The 16,315-nt window shown below is 41.4% G+C and overlaps 1 protein-coding gene across 1 annotated transcript in view; it reads left to right on the forward strand.

Moving 5' to 3' along the window:
- LOC122162666 (centromere protein P) overlaps positions 1-16,315 on the forward strand; it is a 116,756-nt gene that overhangs the window by 99,793 nt on the left and 648 nt on the right. Inside the window, exons 7-8 of the mRNA XM_042823175.1 lie at positions 15,157-15,236; positions 16,184-16,275. Coding sequence (XP_042679109.1) covers positions 15,157-15,236; positions 16,184-16,275 — 172 coding nt within the window. The remainder of the gene's footprint in view (positions 1-15,156; positions 15,237-16,183; positions 16,276-16,315) is intronic.

The following is a 16,315-nucleotide window of genomic DNA, read 5'->3' on the forward strand; positions in this document are numbered from 1 at the left end:
GTTGACGAGCTGTGCTTTGTGTTCTCCTAGATATAGCAAGGCTGCTCTTAGGATTTCCCTGAGCTGCCTTTCCTCCAGACTAAACCAGCATCTTTTTTCTATTAATAGTTAGCAAACCCCAAGGAATTTGGAAGTGGTTCAGAAGGGGATATAGCATTCTTGGTTATGAAATGTCATTGGAAACAACATTAAAACAAGCTTCTCAAAAAATAAAATGAAATTAAGGTCTGCTTCGAGTGGATATGTTTTCCTGATGTATGTAACTCTTCTCTTATTCTGTGTATTCTAAACAAGATTAAAGAAGAGGCTGGCATGGCTGTCTGAGTGCAGCTGGCTCTGAGCTCTCCTTGACTAGGTCTCCATCAGGATTGCTCACAGTGCTGACTCTGGCTGGTGAGGGGTTGCCAAGTTAAAACCAGGCAGACAATGTATACAGCAGGCATGCAGTACAAGCTTTGTTGTTTCTGGGGTTAGAGTAAACACAGAGGAAATTATGACCATAAAGACAGAAACTGTGCGAGCGGAAAGCACTGCAGCTTTCTCATTTCTGAAGTTGTTACGCTCTCTCTGTAATTTGTGCCAAAAAGCCCCCAGTGATGGGGCCGTGTTTTTATGTGCTGTGAGCATTTGGGGTTTTGTAACTTTGCATATGGAGTACACGCACGGTGTTTCAATTTTCTTCTTTCTTTTCTCTTCTTTTTTTTTCAGTTCCTACTAAAATTAAATCTGGAAATCTTCCCAAAAGAACTTCACAATGTTATTTGTAACATGAGTCTCCATTTCTCTTTTTTTTTTTTCTGAAGTTATTTCAGAATTATCTGATAGAATTTTATAGTCTGTCCTGAGATGATTAATTATGTTTAGGTAGCAGTATATCTTATTCTACATATTGATGTTCTGTTGAACATTATTAAATGAATGATGTAATGTTTCCAGCAAAACATCAAGTTTAATTTTTTTCTTTGTTCTACAGTTAGAAACTTATTTTAAGAAATATAATAAGAAATTTTGGAAAGTCCACATCTTCTGCATGACTTATCCAATATCAGAAAGAAGTAAGTTTTTTTTCTTAAGAATACCTAAAGTTACACAGTGGGTGGATTTTTCTTCCTTGCTAAGGTGTAGATCATGTTGTTGTAGGGACCGTCCGTCACTTCAGCTCCATTTTTTCTCCTGAAGTTGTTAGGATGAAGTTGTTGGGATGTTCCATGTTTCTTTTTACATCCATACTGTTTTTAAACTTTCTAGATTTCAGTGCTTTTACAGAAGGCATCCATCAGCCACGTACTGGCCATATATTAATCTCCTGAGCAGTATGCTTCAAGTTGTGATGACTGTGCCAGCGGTATCGAGTACCTGCAGTAGGTTAAGTGACGTGTCTTGGATAAGACCTGCTGTGTATTCTTAGTAAGCTGTGCCAGCCAGGGCAGTGAGGAGATCTCCTTTGTGTCACTGGCCAAGCTTTAGGTGTTTAATCAAGATCATTAAGACTGTTGTGGTATTATTGCCTTCCACTCTGTTCTTCTGCATGGGCACTGTTGAGTCACGGCCTGAACCTCTGATTGACCACGTGAGGTGAGCACTGGGTCAGCCTTGGGAGCACAGGTGAAGGCAATTCACCGGTGTGATCGGAAGGGGTGGAGCCTGGCTGCACCTCTCCTACAGCCATTTAGGGGCTGACTGCCCCTGAGGCAGGGTCTCTCTCTGGAGATCGCTCCTTGTGGAGTTTCGTGGGTGCCTACAACACTGGTGAGCGCTTTTCATTTAATCTCTGATTATCCTTTCTGGTGTGCTAATCTTACCAGCCTAACTTCTGAGTATGCTTATGGATCGTGCAGTACTTTGCAACACCTGTATACTTGTTGATCTTGCATCTTCAAACTGGACTGGCAAGTGAAAGTAACGGCTCAGTGCTTGGTAGTTTTCTCTCTTGCAGTTACTAACAGATGTTTCATGATGCCTCCTGTTGTACTGCACTATTTAGAGAAGGGTTCTGTTGAAGTAGGCCCCGTTGTTGAATTGATCCCAAAAGCACTGCTTTAGATGTTATCTCTGTGTGTCACGTAGCACATCCACATGCATGTAACACTATTGCTGCTTTGTTCAAGAATCTGAAGGAAAGGAGGCAGCACTGAAAATCACTGCAGCTTTTTCTTTTTAAAGCTTTCAGTAAAAGAACACAATGAGTTCTTGAAGTTGTTTTGCTCTTGGTTGTCGTGATGGATTTTTGCAGTTGGGGCTTTATGATCAGAGACAAAGATGGAATCCTAAACTTTGGGCTTAACCAACGTGTTGGTTTAGGTTTTTTTTTTATAAAATAAAACACATGATTTTATAATTGGAAAGAATAGCAGTGGGAGAAAACAAATTGGTAACTGCTAAAGTCAGCACAAAACATGAGGAGGGGAATCTGGGATTGGCAGTACACTAAATTTCTAAAACCTATAGCAGTTACTGCATTCCTTTTTGTAATCGGTGGTAACCAATATTGTTAAGGAAAAAAGCATCAGAGGAGGAAAAAATGTCGCTGGGAAACATTAGAGGAAACTAAAAACAGATTGTTCTTACGTGTTTAAAAATACTAACTTCATTACAGAATGCATTTAGGTGAGAATAAACCTAAATGTGCAATATGAGATGCGTGTAGCATTTTTTTTTTTTGCATAAAAAAAAATTGCAATTCACTTGCAACGGCATCCCAATTCCAGTTCTTCACTGAAGTGCTTAGAAGAGGTACAATACTAACTTCCTCTTGCCACAGCTCAGTGCCTTTTGGTTGGGTTTACGTTCAGTACTGTAGCACTGCTTTTAGTTTGAGAAAAGTTTTTCTCACTTCAAAATGGCAGCGTGACAGAAGATAGAGGAAAGGTTTACGAGTTGTTTCTATCTGGCAAAGATGTTTTTGCTGCTGATAAGGAGCACAGGCTGTACCTCACTTCTGGCTTGAGGATTTGCCTACGTATGGGTTTTACTGTAATGACTGCTTTTGTCTGTTACAGAGTATTTTGTAGGTCTGGTTGCATTTATGCAGCTTTGTTTGCCTGCTTTCTGGCAAGTGTTTTGGTAGTGGAGGAAGATACAGTAGGTACTAATAGCCTTTAAGAGAAGCAGCCAACTGAAGATTGAGGCTGATGTGTTTTACCCATTGCCTTTAACTCCGTGATCTGTGAGTAAATGCAGTGGAGCTGTCAATATTTTGTAATCTGAAGCCTATTCCCGGTGGAGTTTTGATGCAAAGTGTCCACCAAGCTTTACTAATACGACTTTAAAACACTGAATGTTGTAGTAAGCATAAATATTAACTATATTCCTGTCTTTCAAATAATATAATGTTATTTTTCAGGTTTGGATTCTGGCATCTCCTTTCATGCTGAATAGTGATGTTTCAGCAGTTTTCATTCGCAGACTTGTAGTTTTCCAAAACATTCAGCTTTGCAGTCAAGCGTGTCTTCTGCATGGTTAAAATAGCACCAGGATCTTCCTTTGGGGGTTGGCTTTTTCATGCACCAGTATTCAGTATTGGTGCTTATCAATATATTTGAGGTTTCTCATTTTTTTTTTTTTTTTCCAAAGGTGATCACATCTTTAAGCACAAAAGGCAAATGTTTTCTCTTGTTCTTGCCGTAGTTCATACAATGACATCTCTGACTTCTATATGAAATACATTTCCCTAATATTTTCAGATGTTGCAAGTTGTTTTTGTTCTGGGAGAGCCCATGATATCGTCAGTATCATTCTGACATATTTGAAGTCCTCTTTTCAGTTCTGGGTCCTCAGTAATACTTTGTGTTTAAGAGATTCTCTTCTGTTTATTTCTTTCATAAAATAGTTGGCCTTCTTTTCTACTGGAAGCTGGGAATGGAGAATTTAGAAGGATCCAAAATAGGATTTGAAAGGTCACAGCAACTGAAACAGTTGTTAAATTTCTGGCAGACAGACATATGCCTATGGGGCTTTCATTCACATCCTGCTATTGCTTCCTCAGTGCAGCCCTTTTTACAATCCCATGCATACCTTTCCCAGAACCAAAGCTTCTTCTATGCCATTTAGGTAAAGACTGAACTAAAATGAAGATACAGAAGTCTATCTTTCAAATATAGAATATTAGAAAGATTTTATCTGTGTATAAATACTGTAAATAGATTTTTAGGATTCACTAAAATTGTGAATATGTAGTTATTAGAATGACCTTTCCCTATTTGCTTGCAATGATTTACTTTCCATTTACTTGATCAGGCTAGGTTACTCTTGCCTAGTATAGGTAGAATGGCAAGGAAAGTGTTGATATAGAACACTGGACATTTCTCTGACAGGTAACACATTTCCTTAATAAACTTCTTTTCTAAATTATTGCCATCTTGCATCAAAGTGAAATAATATCAAATGTATGTGGATATTACAGATAAACATGTCATGAGCTTTCACCTGATGGGCAGACAGCAGGGTTCCTGCCGCTGGTTTCTTACACTGCTTGCTTGTTGCCTGAGGCATTTTCACATCTGTTGGGTTGAATATTAACCAGAAAATAATAACAGGATGCCTCACCACTGCGTGACTGTCTCAGGAAGGAGAGGTAAACTGAGGAGACAAGTATTTTGGAGCTTTGTAGTTAAAATGGAGGGTTTATTGGCAGCTGGAAAGAGAAAACACCGAGGAAAATAATGCAGTTTGCTTGCGGTTTCCTTTTAAATCTAAGAACTAGTTGTCATTGCCTGCTGATTCATGTTTTCTCCATTACAAGCAGTGGAACCAAGTGATTTGTTTGGGTTAATTAGTGGAAAATGGCAAAAATTACTTGTACAGTAATTCTGTTATGAGCTACCAGCGAGAGTTTGAGGGGAAGAATGAAAAGCATATATATATGTTTGTGTGTGAAGAGCTAACTTTTATTTGATTTTTTTAATATAGCATTGATATTTTTAATGATTATGTAATTTCTTGACATACGTAATTTCACAGCAAACATAATTGAGGATTGAGTGTAAGCTGAAAGCACCTTGTGAAGTAATTACTTGTGTTTGCTTTATGATGAGAGCAGCAGTTGTGGCCCCATTTGTGCAGACTGGGAGCTGCTATTTCCTGGAACTGCAGCAATGTTCCCCCTTGTGTTCTCTTACAGAACAGGTTGGGCTAAAAACAAACAAAACTTGGTAATTTCTACAGAACGTGCTGTTGTGGAGGAATGCATTTGTGTTGTGTAGCAACTTGCCTCGTTGAAGCAGAACTTTAGTGTTGGAACTCTTTCAAAGCTCGGACAGACTTTTCCAGTTCACCTGTTTTACTGTAATTTCTGCCTCCTTTTTGCCATACACTCTTTGCATTCTCTTTCCTTTATTATCTGGAAGACTGGTGAAATGACTGGAGCAGTAATTTTTGAGATCCTTGCTGAATCTGTCTCTGAAATGTCTTCATGACATAAGGTAGGTGGCAGAAACCTGCAGCTGAGGGATGCTCTCCTTGCAACAGATGATCACTTATGGCAGTGCATCCCCTCTGCAGGGGCTGCAGGCCTTGCTGTACCCTCTGGGTCAGTGCTTGCACAGCTCAGGGCTTTTTGCTTCAAAACCAGTGGTTTCCTCTTCTGGAAAATGGCAACCTCATCAGCCAACAATTTCAGGACTGGGATACTGTTTATTGCAATAGCAGGAGCCTCAGAAGTTATGTTGTAGTCTTAGCCAAAAACTTATCACTTAGCTCCCATAGATACAGGCTCTTTCTTCATCAAGGTGCTTTATTTCTTGGCACCATGGGTTAGGAAGCTGTTTGGTACAGAAGCTGTGCAGTTTTTGACGCACTAGTACTTGCCTCTAGCTAGTTCCAATGCTCCAGCAGCTCTCCAACTGTTCTTTTATCCTGCTTGCTCACTTTACAACAGCTGTTTGCCCGAAATAGTCAGTGTCAGGAGATGAAATCTTTGGTGGCAACATTATTCATTCTTGCTTCAGTGCTGTGATGCACTGTCTGCAGATTGTTTTGCTGCTACTGATTTTGTGGCTGGGCCATTAGTCACAATGAGGAAACAATCCTTTTTTTTCCATGCCTTCTCCTTTCTGGTCAGATACGCTGCAGCTGCCCAAGCAACTCTGCTGGCAGATGTGGGGCTGTCGGTAGCTGCTGGAAGGAAAATGGGGGCAGGAAGGACAGGCCCGAATTAAGTGGCCCAGGATACTTGTCTTATGAAACTGTGTTTCAAATCAGGAACAGAAAAACAGAAATAAACTGACAGAATTATCTGTTCCACCAGCTGAAACAAGCTAATTCAACCCTAACCAAGAAGTAAGACATCTTCTCCCACGGCTTGAAAGATCCTAGATGCTCTTAAGAAGCTTCTAATGAATCAGCAGTTCTATTTTATTGTCTTTACCTGCACTTCTTTCCTTGAATGCTGTGCCACTGCTGCAGCATCCTCTGTTATGGGCCCCAAGTGACATCAGGCTGCTGCTACTGAATGCACGTTGTGAGCCGGGACTGACTTGAGAGATTTTGGTTTTCCTGTATGCATTCAACCTAGCCACAGCCTCTCTAATCAGAGTTCTGATCGATATGATTATTATGGGATGCAAAAGCATTGCTTTTTTTTTACTCTCAAATCTGATGAATTGCATAACAATGTTGGAGGCTGGCTCACTTAGGTTTGTCTCAAGTCAAATACATATAGTATATTTTTGTGTGGGGCTGTTTAACTTAACTGATATTTTCCTCAGCTTCTGTGAAGACTTTTGAAAAACACAGCAACGTATTCCACCCAGCAGATCAAAGTGATCCTGCCTTGGTATATTATTACTTGTAATATTAGTAAGGCACGGTGATCCAAATATGATGAGCATAGGAGCCAAAGGAGTTTGCAGTGCTGTGGTAGTTTCAGCCTGGTAATAGCACAGGTTGAAGGCAACCCATGTGAGTTTAACTGCCCAGGTGGCTGAAATGCTTTCATTGCTCCTTTTCCTTTCAAGAGGGGATTTGAAAAGATTGAGTTCTCTAAAGCTAACTTGAAATAATTTGCAATAGTGCTAAGGTTATTTTTAATTAATAAGCATTAACCAGCTTTGATTAAAGCAAGCCGTATTTTAGCCCAGCAGTTCTTGGAACAGATCCGTCATTTAAAAATCAGAAGATTTCTTTAAACCATCCCTTCGGAGGGTTAGAGAGCTCTGAAGGGGTGCAGGATGTTGGATTTTTGTTTTTCATTTGTTCTGTAAAGTTCTTACTGAAAATTTCTTAAGCCATTGTGTCTGACAGATTCCTCTAAACCTGAGTATTGTATATTTTAAAATAATTTTAAATCAGCTAAAATCTTTAGCAGGTTTGTCTGCATTTTATTCCTATTTCAGTGAGGGAAGATGAGCAGAGCTCCCTCTGTGTGGGAACTAGAGCAGCCAAGAGAAAACCTGGGATTGAAATAAACTCAAATATTTTTTTCTGTCTCTCTGCCTTCCAGTCTGTAAAGTCAACATCTATACTTTCATCTTATGGGATGAAAAAAATCATAAATAGAGTTAAGTGTTCCCCTGCATCAAAGAACTGGTACTTTTCGTACTGATTCAATGCCTCTATCTGCCACAATGCCCCAGTATGTTCTATGTATCTCACCTTTTGTGGAAACTTCAAGAAAATCACAGAATTGCTGGACATGCATTAGCTGACTCCAAGCAGTGCCCTGCTGCATGCTGTGCATTGACAGCATCACTCTTGTGTGCAGCGTGACACTGGCCAAGGAATTTGGGATGAATGCACACAGGGAACAGAAGCTGCTTGTGCTTCCTCAGACACACTGGACAGGAACAAAGAGACAGTATGAGCAGCGTAGACTTCTACAAGAACAAGATTTATTGTTGCTGGCAGTTGTTTGAAATATTTCTGCAATGCCAGCTGTTTGTATTCACACAGAATTGCCTCAGAGCTGCACTGACGGTGAATGAGTTACGCGGCAGCTCGTGCTGGTGTTACCACCTCTGCTTTGTTCTGCAGCAGTGCCTAGCAATAGTGCAAATATTTACACACACATCAGAGTGCATTCCTGCTGACTGCAGCTTTGGCACTGAAAAACCAAATAAGGTGTGTTCTAAGTACAGTTTTGCCTGGCAACTGCAAGTGCTTTCTTGTAGTGCGTTTGCTAAGGAATTAGCATCGCTGCCCCAAAAATTCTTCTGTAGCTGACAATAGAAAATGCTTAACTTCAAATCATCCTTGCTCTGAGAGGTTTAGCCTATGGAGTCCTATGGAGTTGCTGAGTAAATGGTGTTACGGTGCTCTGATGTAATGATAGCTCCTCATTATGCTTTCTGGCTCTTTCTCTGTGATGTGTTTTGTAGCTCCAATTTGATGAGTTAATCATTTTTAACTGGTCTGTTATTGAGTTGGCCACATTATACCTTTACACGTACAGTAATTGTCAAAATATTAAATGCTTTTGAGTACCAAAAATCTCCTCCTGACTGTGCTTGTATCTTCTCAAGTCTATTTCACTCTTGATTATGCTAAGAATGTGTTTGGTAAACTGAGGTGTTGGATTTTTTTTAAATCCAGCTGTCCAAAGCACGTGTTTGGACATATGAGAAAAGAATTCAGTGTATGATGTGTTATGAGAATAGATCAGTCCTACATATCTGTATGTTTAAGCACTGATCTGGTCCTTACGACAGCTAGACAAATGAGGGCTATTGTACTGCATGCATTAGGGAATGCTGTGGACATGGATATCATCTGGGTGGAACTGAAAAATGAGCATGTTTTGATTCAAGTACCTATCACACAAAAGTTCTCATCTGTATTTGTGGAAATGCAGATTCACCTTCAATCCTGTTGCCCGAAGGAGGTGGCAGTACAGCTAGTGCATAAGGTACCTTAAGAAATGGAGGAGCTGGCTACCAATTGACCCAGATCCTCTCTGTTTGCCATAAGTGATGAGAGGTTGACCTCTTAAACACTTTCTATCCCTCTCAGAGAAATGAAAAGTGGTATTTTAGGTGTTTCAAATGGGACATAAATATTCGTACTTGCTGAGACAAACGTTTGCCCACAAAGCAGTGAACAGCCCTTAGGGCTCTTTCAAAAAGGCCCTTCTCTGAGTTTTATCCTGCTTGCTCCTTCATCAGGACATCTAATACCTTTCCTATCACTGGACTATCAGTTGGCAGTGTTAAGGACTAATGATAACTGAAGTTTGTTAGAACATTTAACATCTTCCATGTGCCATCCTTCTTGCTTTTAGTTTCTCTCTCTGCACAACCTGTATTACAAAGGCAACTTGATGGAGGGATGGAAGTGGTAGTGCCACAGAGCAACTGGTAATATATACTTGAGTATGTTGTATGTATTGGCTAATGAAATAAAAACCCTCCTATCACAGATGTGTTTACATTAGAAGAGCATATCTTAAAGAACTCAGTTACTGTACCAACGTGCAACTGTTCTTTTAATAGCAAAAGTGGAGTTCATCAATTACCAGTAGTTGAAGGCAGGCTCTTGTCCTTGCTGCAGTCAGAACGAAAGAGCTGCAACAGTAAATACCAAGCAGAAACTGAGTACCTTGTCTGGAAACTTTCTTTAGTCAAGCTGTGAAGGCAGTCGATGCCCAACGCTGTGCTTATTGAGATGAACTGGATGCTTTGGGTTATGTCCCATGATTTTTTATTTTTTTATTTTTTTTAAACATCAGGGTTCTTGGAGAAAAGCTCACAGAGCTCTAGAGCCAAGGCACTAACTAAATTCAGATGCTTTTATTTATGTAATGCTTAAAATGTGCTGTCTGGACTAGCTCGTTCTTGTGCAGTTTACATTATCAAGTTGGGCTACGCTCGATGATCAGCATCTCTGTGGTATGTCAGATCCAAGCTGTGTTATCCTTGCATTAAGGCATCAAAAGGCTTACAGAGAACCTGTAGCATCTTTCACAAAGAAAAATACTTAAGATCTATAGCGTAACTTGCTTTCCTTATACAGGAAGAAGACACAAACATAGCTTTATTTCTCTTCCATAAATGCCTTTCTTCTAGTCTGCATCTTTTGGATTATTGAATAACTGTGGGTCATTTTTTTTCTTCCCAGACTCGTTCTTCACACTGCTTGTAGTATGGCATCATTGCTCCTTTCTTGCAACCTTTTTGGTCTCTATAATATCTTTGACTTATTAACTCTTTTACCAATTTAGACGCATCTGCTGCCTTTTGTACTGTGCCTCACATTGAGTTAATCATCAAAGAGCACTGAGTTAGCCACAGCAGTGGAGTGGGGGGGAGGGGGGGGTCAAAATACAGTATAATAAATGGTGACTAATTGACAGCTGCTGCTTGTTATGTGCACCACACTACCTTGTTTTACCAAGCAGAAGGTGCTGCATTGCTTTAACCTTAGATCAGCTGGCACAAAAACATTGTGGCTATGTTACAATGTCTGGGTGCTTTTCTGATGTGTGCATACATATATATATATATGCATACATATATATATATATATATATATATATATATGCATACCAGCAGTGAGTTTGTGTTACAGGTGTACCAGCCTCTGTGGTCCTTGGGGCAGGCAATAAGGAGAAGAATTCAGCTGACTTCAGTTATTCAGACTTCTGGCTAACAGCAGCACAGAAATGTGTGTAAAATTAAACAGGAATGGTAAAATTATTGGAAGGGAAACTGCTTTTCATTTGAGGAGAACGGTGACAAACTGAGTCATTGACTGCAGAAATCACAGTTGAATCAAGTATGAAAAATAATGTTATGGAAATGTGCAGAAGGAAAATAAACGGCAACGGAAATAGAGTGGCGGCCAACTGCAATCAACTGAAGGGTAAAAACAAAGCAAAGAAACTTCCTTGTCTGTTTGCTTTTGCCACACAGGCTTAGGGCTGCTGCTGAGAGAGACCTCCCAGGCCCAGGGCGTTAGGCACTATTCTGGAGCGCTGACCTAAGCTCACAAGGTTGCTGTGTGCTCGGACAGTGAGCCTTAGCCAAGGGATCTGCAGCTCCGGCCTGCTGGAAAAATACAGCTCTGAAACTACTGGACACAGGGCAGTTCTCATGCTGTACATGTCTGTGCAGCAGCACGTCTTGGTAAACTTCTGCAAAGATTTTCCCTGTCAGCAGTGCAATCCGTAATGCTGTTCTCTAACCGTCCCCCCAGGTTACCCTGTCCCCGCTTTCCTCTGCTATGAAGGAAACATGCATGTTATGGCATCGCTTCAGGCTGGCTTTAGTCTTTAGTCTGACAGAAGGCAAACGGGTTGCTGTGCCGTGGATAACGTGATGGTGACACAGAACTTCTGTGCACGTTTCTGTGCAGCTGTTCCTTGGTTCTGAGCATGCTGGAGGTTCTGTGTCACTCGCAGACCCCAGCAGGGCTGTTTTACTCAAGGAAAATGTTTAGTTAGGCAGCAACTGTGTTTGTCCTGAGATGTAATGGCAAGCGGTGAAGTTTCACCAATCCATTTGCAATTTGCAAACTGTTCATTTGCAGTGTATTTTGGTTGTAAGGGAAGAGTTGTTGTCTTTTCCTGGTTTCAGTTCCCTTAATTACACAAAATGAAACACCGTGTCACAACTTTTAAGGTCTGTTCTGCTTTCAACTCCCAAGTCTTTGTACTTTGGTCCTTGACTTCAGCTCTTTCAAAACTCTACCATTTCATTTTGTGTTTCTGTGTTTCAAACACAGATTTTGCCAAAGTTTTTCTCAAGCAGTGGTAATAACTCATTTTCATAGCTGTAATTTACTGCATATTCTGATTGCTACAAATTGTTATTTAAGCTTATCCAAAAAGTATGCTGTAGTCTTTCTAAGTATGGGATGAAAATTGACCTCTGACGTTCTAACCATTTCTGTAGTTCTGTTTTAACTGAAATTTACTTAAACACACCATTTAGCTCCTTTAAAAAACAAAAACAATTGCCATTCTTTCCTCTAATTTAAGTCACTGTGCTCAGTAGCACGACTTACTTACAAGTCTTTGTATACAGCTCTTCTTACAGAATTTGAAGTGAGTGGTAACCCTGAAGAGTTGTTCCACCTATGAGCAGAGTAGGACGTTTTCTTTGTCGATGGTCTGGAAGGAAGTTTGCCTGCCTTGAGATAGCTGCTGCCCTGCCAGATCTGCAGTGCATTCCTAGCCAGGCCTCATAAGCTAAACATATTGCAACTGTTTTCTTAGAAGAGTTTTCAATGCAGTTTTCAACAGTTTTTAAAGTATTTTAAGAACACAGATTACAAGTTTACTTGCCCTGCTGGCTGTGTGTGAGTGTGTGCATGCAACATCTTTTGTGAGAGAGGGGAGATGGTGTGCTCAGTCATAATGGCTGTGCCTTCAGGATTGGAGGCTGTTTCTGTTTTAGGCACAAAGTTCCCATAGGATTCCCTGCTTGGAATCCTGAAGGGTCTGGGAAAACCGTTTCTGCCCAGAAGTAATAATAGCACGGGCTTTTATTTTTTGATCATGAATGACATTTAAAAGTCATCTGGGGAAAGATGCTTCTTGATTGAAGACAGGCTTTGTTTCATGCAGCTGTAGCTGATCTTTCCCATCTGGTATCGCAGTACTTGGAGTGACATCTCCAGCTGAGTGGGGTTTGTAGGGGTGACATTCCCAGGAGACCTGTGAGCAGATGGGGTTATTCTGCTGTGCTGCTCGCCTTTGTCCCCAGGGGAACGCCTGGAAGAGTGGCAGCGGCTCAGCAGGGAACTGATAATCAGGTCAGCTGATAATTCAGAACCTACCAAGTGTATTCTGAACTGTAGTGATGTAAGGACTTGTTGCAGCTCTTTCACACTATGTGCCTAATGCTTCCACTTACGTGCCAGGTGTCCATGTTCTACCTGGGCGATATAGGCACCGTGTTTTAAACGTGGCATCTGAAAGGTAGATGGTGTTGCTGTTTCCTGCCTCCTACGCCCTCAGTGTTTAACACTGCTCACTTCATTTGGGCAGTTCAAGTTCCCACTGCTGCCCATTGTCATTCTGAGCAGCCATCCCAGCGTAGGAACCCAGCCTTGCACAGCTCCTGGCGACATATTGCCAAGTACTGCTCCAAAGCCTGCTGTCACTTCAGGTTCAGAATGTAACACAACTGAAAAAGAGAAGTGGATGTTCCTATCTGGGATTTTTTCTGTGTTTGGTGGATTGCTAAAATATGATCTTTCCTGCTAAGAAGCTGGATCTTATCCTGAATCCTGTGAGCTTCACACAAGATCAGATTCTCACAGCGTTCAGACTGATTGCCAAAGCCCTTGCATTTATTAAGGCACAGAATAACTGCTTCCTGTGTGCAGAACTCTCCTTTCCCACGTACCAGGAAGCTGTTACACAACTGGAAACTGTACTTTGTGCTCTGGTTTCTGTACAACATAAAATTGTTCCTCTGCTCTGTGCTGTGACACCACCTGGAGTGTTGTGTCCTGATGGGAGTCCTCAGCACAGGAGAGATGTGGGCCTGTTGGAGAGTGAGTGTCCAGAGGGCACAAATGACCCCAGGGATGGAGCACCTCCCTGTGAGGGCAGGCTGAGAGCTGAGGCTGTGCGGCACGGAGAAGGGGAGGCTGCAGGGAGACACTTCAGTACCTAAAGGGGATGTAAGAAGAGACAGACTCCTTAGAAGGTCTGTTATGACAGGACAATTTTATGGTTTTTGTGATGATATGATAAAATACCAGCAGTAAAAGGGTCGATTATGGCAGCTGCAGAGGTACTCATTCACAAACTACCACTTCCTCAATATTCTTTACTGAGAAAGAAGGCCTGAAAAACTTCTGGCATCAGAGGAGCACAATTCCACAAACCGTAAAGCTGGAGATATCACTGTGCTGCTAGGCTCCTGTCCTGAGAGCAGGCACCTTTTTATGCTATAGCTACTATGCACTTTGTTTCCCTTTATACATCTTTGTTTCCAGACTGTGGCCTTTATCCACATTTTAAATACAGCACTGGATACTCCAAAAACTTAAATTGGCAAATTCCATGTGTTTTATGTCATCTGGCATTCTGCACAAACCCCCTTCAGTTTGTCATAAATTCCTAAAACAGAGCAAGGTCACATCTGGTAGCAATTTCAGTTTGCCAGATGAGGCATAATCCTATAAAACCAAACTCATTCTCTCCAGTGCCTTTCAGAGATGAGCCCTCCTGCTCCTTTTCCTAAGACATAACGCTTGCCCTGTGAGCTCTGCAGAATGACTTAGGCTGGCAGTCTGTTCACACTTCATATGAACTGCAGCGTTTGGAACACAGGTTGGTAAAAAGGACATGAGGCAGTCCAAGCAAGTAAGCGTGCTGAAGTCTCCAAGATACCAAGCTGTGTCTGGATTCTTTCCCTTTGCAATAGCATGTCCCTGCAGGATGCAGTCACAAGCGTTCCTCCTCAGTGTTTGGATGCATATGGATCTGCTCTTGCTCTGACTAAACTCCTCTTCCTTCATAGCACCCGAACAACACACACGTAGCTGCTAGTCTGCTTCTCTTACGTGCTGTAAGAATACTTGCAGCAAAAGTTACATTCAAGGTAATTCAAGATATTATTGAAGACAAAACTATTAAGAGCCGTAACAGAAAGATGGGATGGCTGCTCGCTGACTCTTAGCACACTGTAGAAGCTGTAAGCAGCCCTGTTTCCCACCCAAATGGACGTTCAGCAGCTGTCATTGGTGTTTTATCACTTTCTGCTGGCCCACCATATTTGGAAAAGCAGTTACATTGAGATCTCATTGCCTTTGCTGTGTTAAGCTTTCAGAGCACTACATGGAGATGCTGATCCTGTTCCTCTAAAGGAACATCAGTTGTGTCAAAGCAAAGTTAGCTAACTCACAAAGGTTTAGGTTGTGATTTCTTTTATTTTTTTTTTTTTTTGTGAAATGAGGCTGTATTACAATGCATTACTAAAGAGAATTAACAGAACCTACCCACGCTGTCACGCTTCTGTACCTCTTGCACGAGGACTTCCTAGACCTTTGTGAACAGGCCTGCCTTTTTCTCTGAGGTGACCAAATTAAATGTCCCAAAATCATACTTAAAGAAGAATAATCGTTAAAAATTCTGATGGTGTTTGTGATTACTGTTAAAAATGTAAGTGCATTAACTAGCAGCACATTGCAGCTGGACAGATCTCTCTGGAAGGCTTCTTGTCTGCTCCTGTGTCACCAAATTTATGCCTGTTTGAATGTGTTTACTTACAGGCCAAATATCCCAACATCGTAATCCTTCCAGAAGGACAGGAGGGAGATCACATCATTCTGAGGAACCGTCAGCTTCCTGGGTAAGGCAATAAGAGGGATTTTGTGCTGTTTCTAAGCAAAAGGGACAGATTTTACTTACCACAGAGGGGTGACTTATGCACAGTAATGATTTCCAATAGTCCTGCTTCAGTATTAAGATACTCTTTGCTTTGCAGTAACTTCTCTAAACACAGAGATGGGGCGATGCCTGTTACAGTTCAGTGTTATCATGGCACACTGAAAACTATCAGAGGCAGAGAGGGAAAAAAAAATAAGAAATGCCTGTAGATGCTGCTTCTGTGTGGTCCTGGTAGGTAAGCCAGCTGCGAGGCCACCTTGAGTACCTGCTCCTGCATTTTAAGGAAAACAGCATGTTTTGGAAGCTCATTTCATAACAAAGGATCTGAATTCCAAGTTTAGTAATGTGAGACACATCTTCCCTCCCGTGCATCAGAAAATATGTCAAGTTCAAAGAGATTCATTTCATCTTGCCCTTCCTCTGCTGTTTGTTTGGGCTTCCCGGGCACAGCTGCATTTATTGCTGTGTGTGATCCTAAAAAGGGCAAAACCTCTGCAAGGGTGGATCTCACCCCCAGCCCAGAACATCATGCTCCTTACGGAAATGCTTGTGAAGTTGTTCTGTTGTTTTCATGCTGACCTGAAGTTGCAGAGAAATCTCTCTTCACTCTGCATAGCGCCATTACCGCTGTGCTACAGAAACTTACAATTTATGAGACAAATACAAGAGCGGGAGGGGGAAGAAAATGTGGTGAGGTTGAGAAGTTGTACGTACCTGGAAATGAGTAACATCTCATCAGCAAATTATTGGTTTTCCTTGGCTCAAAAATGGAAGCATTTCTGATTCCCAAAAACAAAGATGTGAGAGTTGCATCACGTGAGTGAACTTTGTGCTCTTGAACGTTTTCTGCTTTGAAGAAACGAAGCCGGTTCCCTGGTTAGCATCTAACTTTCCTCTGGCTGTGTGCAGGTTTGAGTTAATGATTGTTTGGAAGATGCTCATCAGTGAAGAAGGGACAACTACACCTGTTCTGGACCTCCTGCCCAAAGTACCAGAGCAAGGTAACACCGCTCCTTGCAGAGGCCATTTCTGAGCTTTTAA

The sequence above is a fragment of the Centrocercus urophasianus genome, unplaced genomic scaffold, assembly GCF_019232065.1.
Source record: "Centrocercus urophasianus isolate 14NV4802_14NV808 unplaced genomic scaffold, USGS_Curo_1.0 seq_22, whole genome shotgun sequence".
NCBI classification, from domain to species: domain Eukaryota; kingdom Metazoa; phylum Chordata; class Aves; order Galliformes; family Phasianidae; genus Centrocercus; species Centrocercus urophasianus.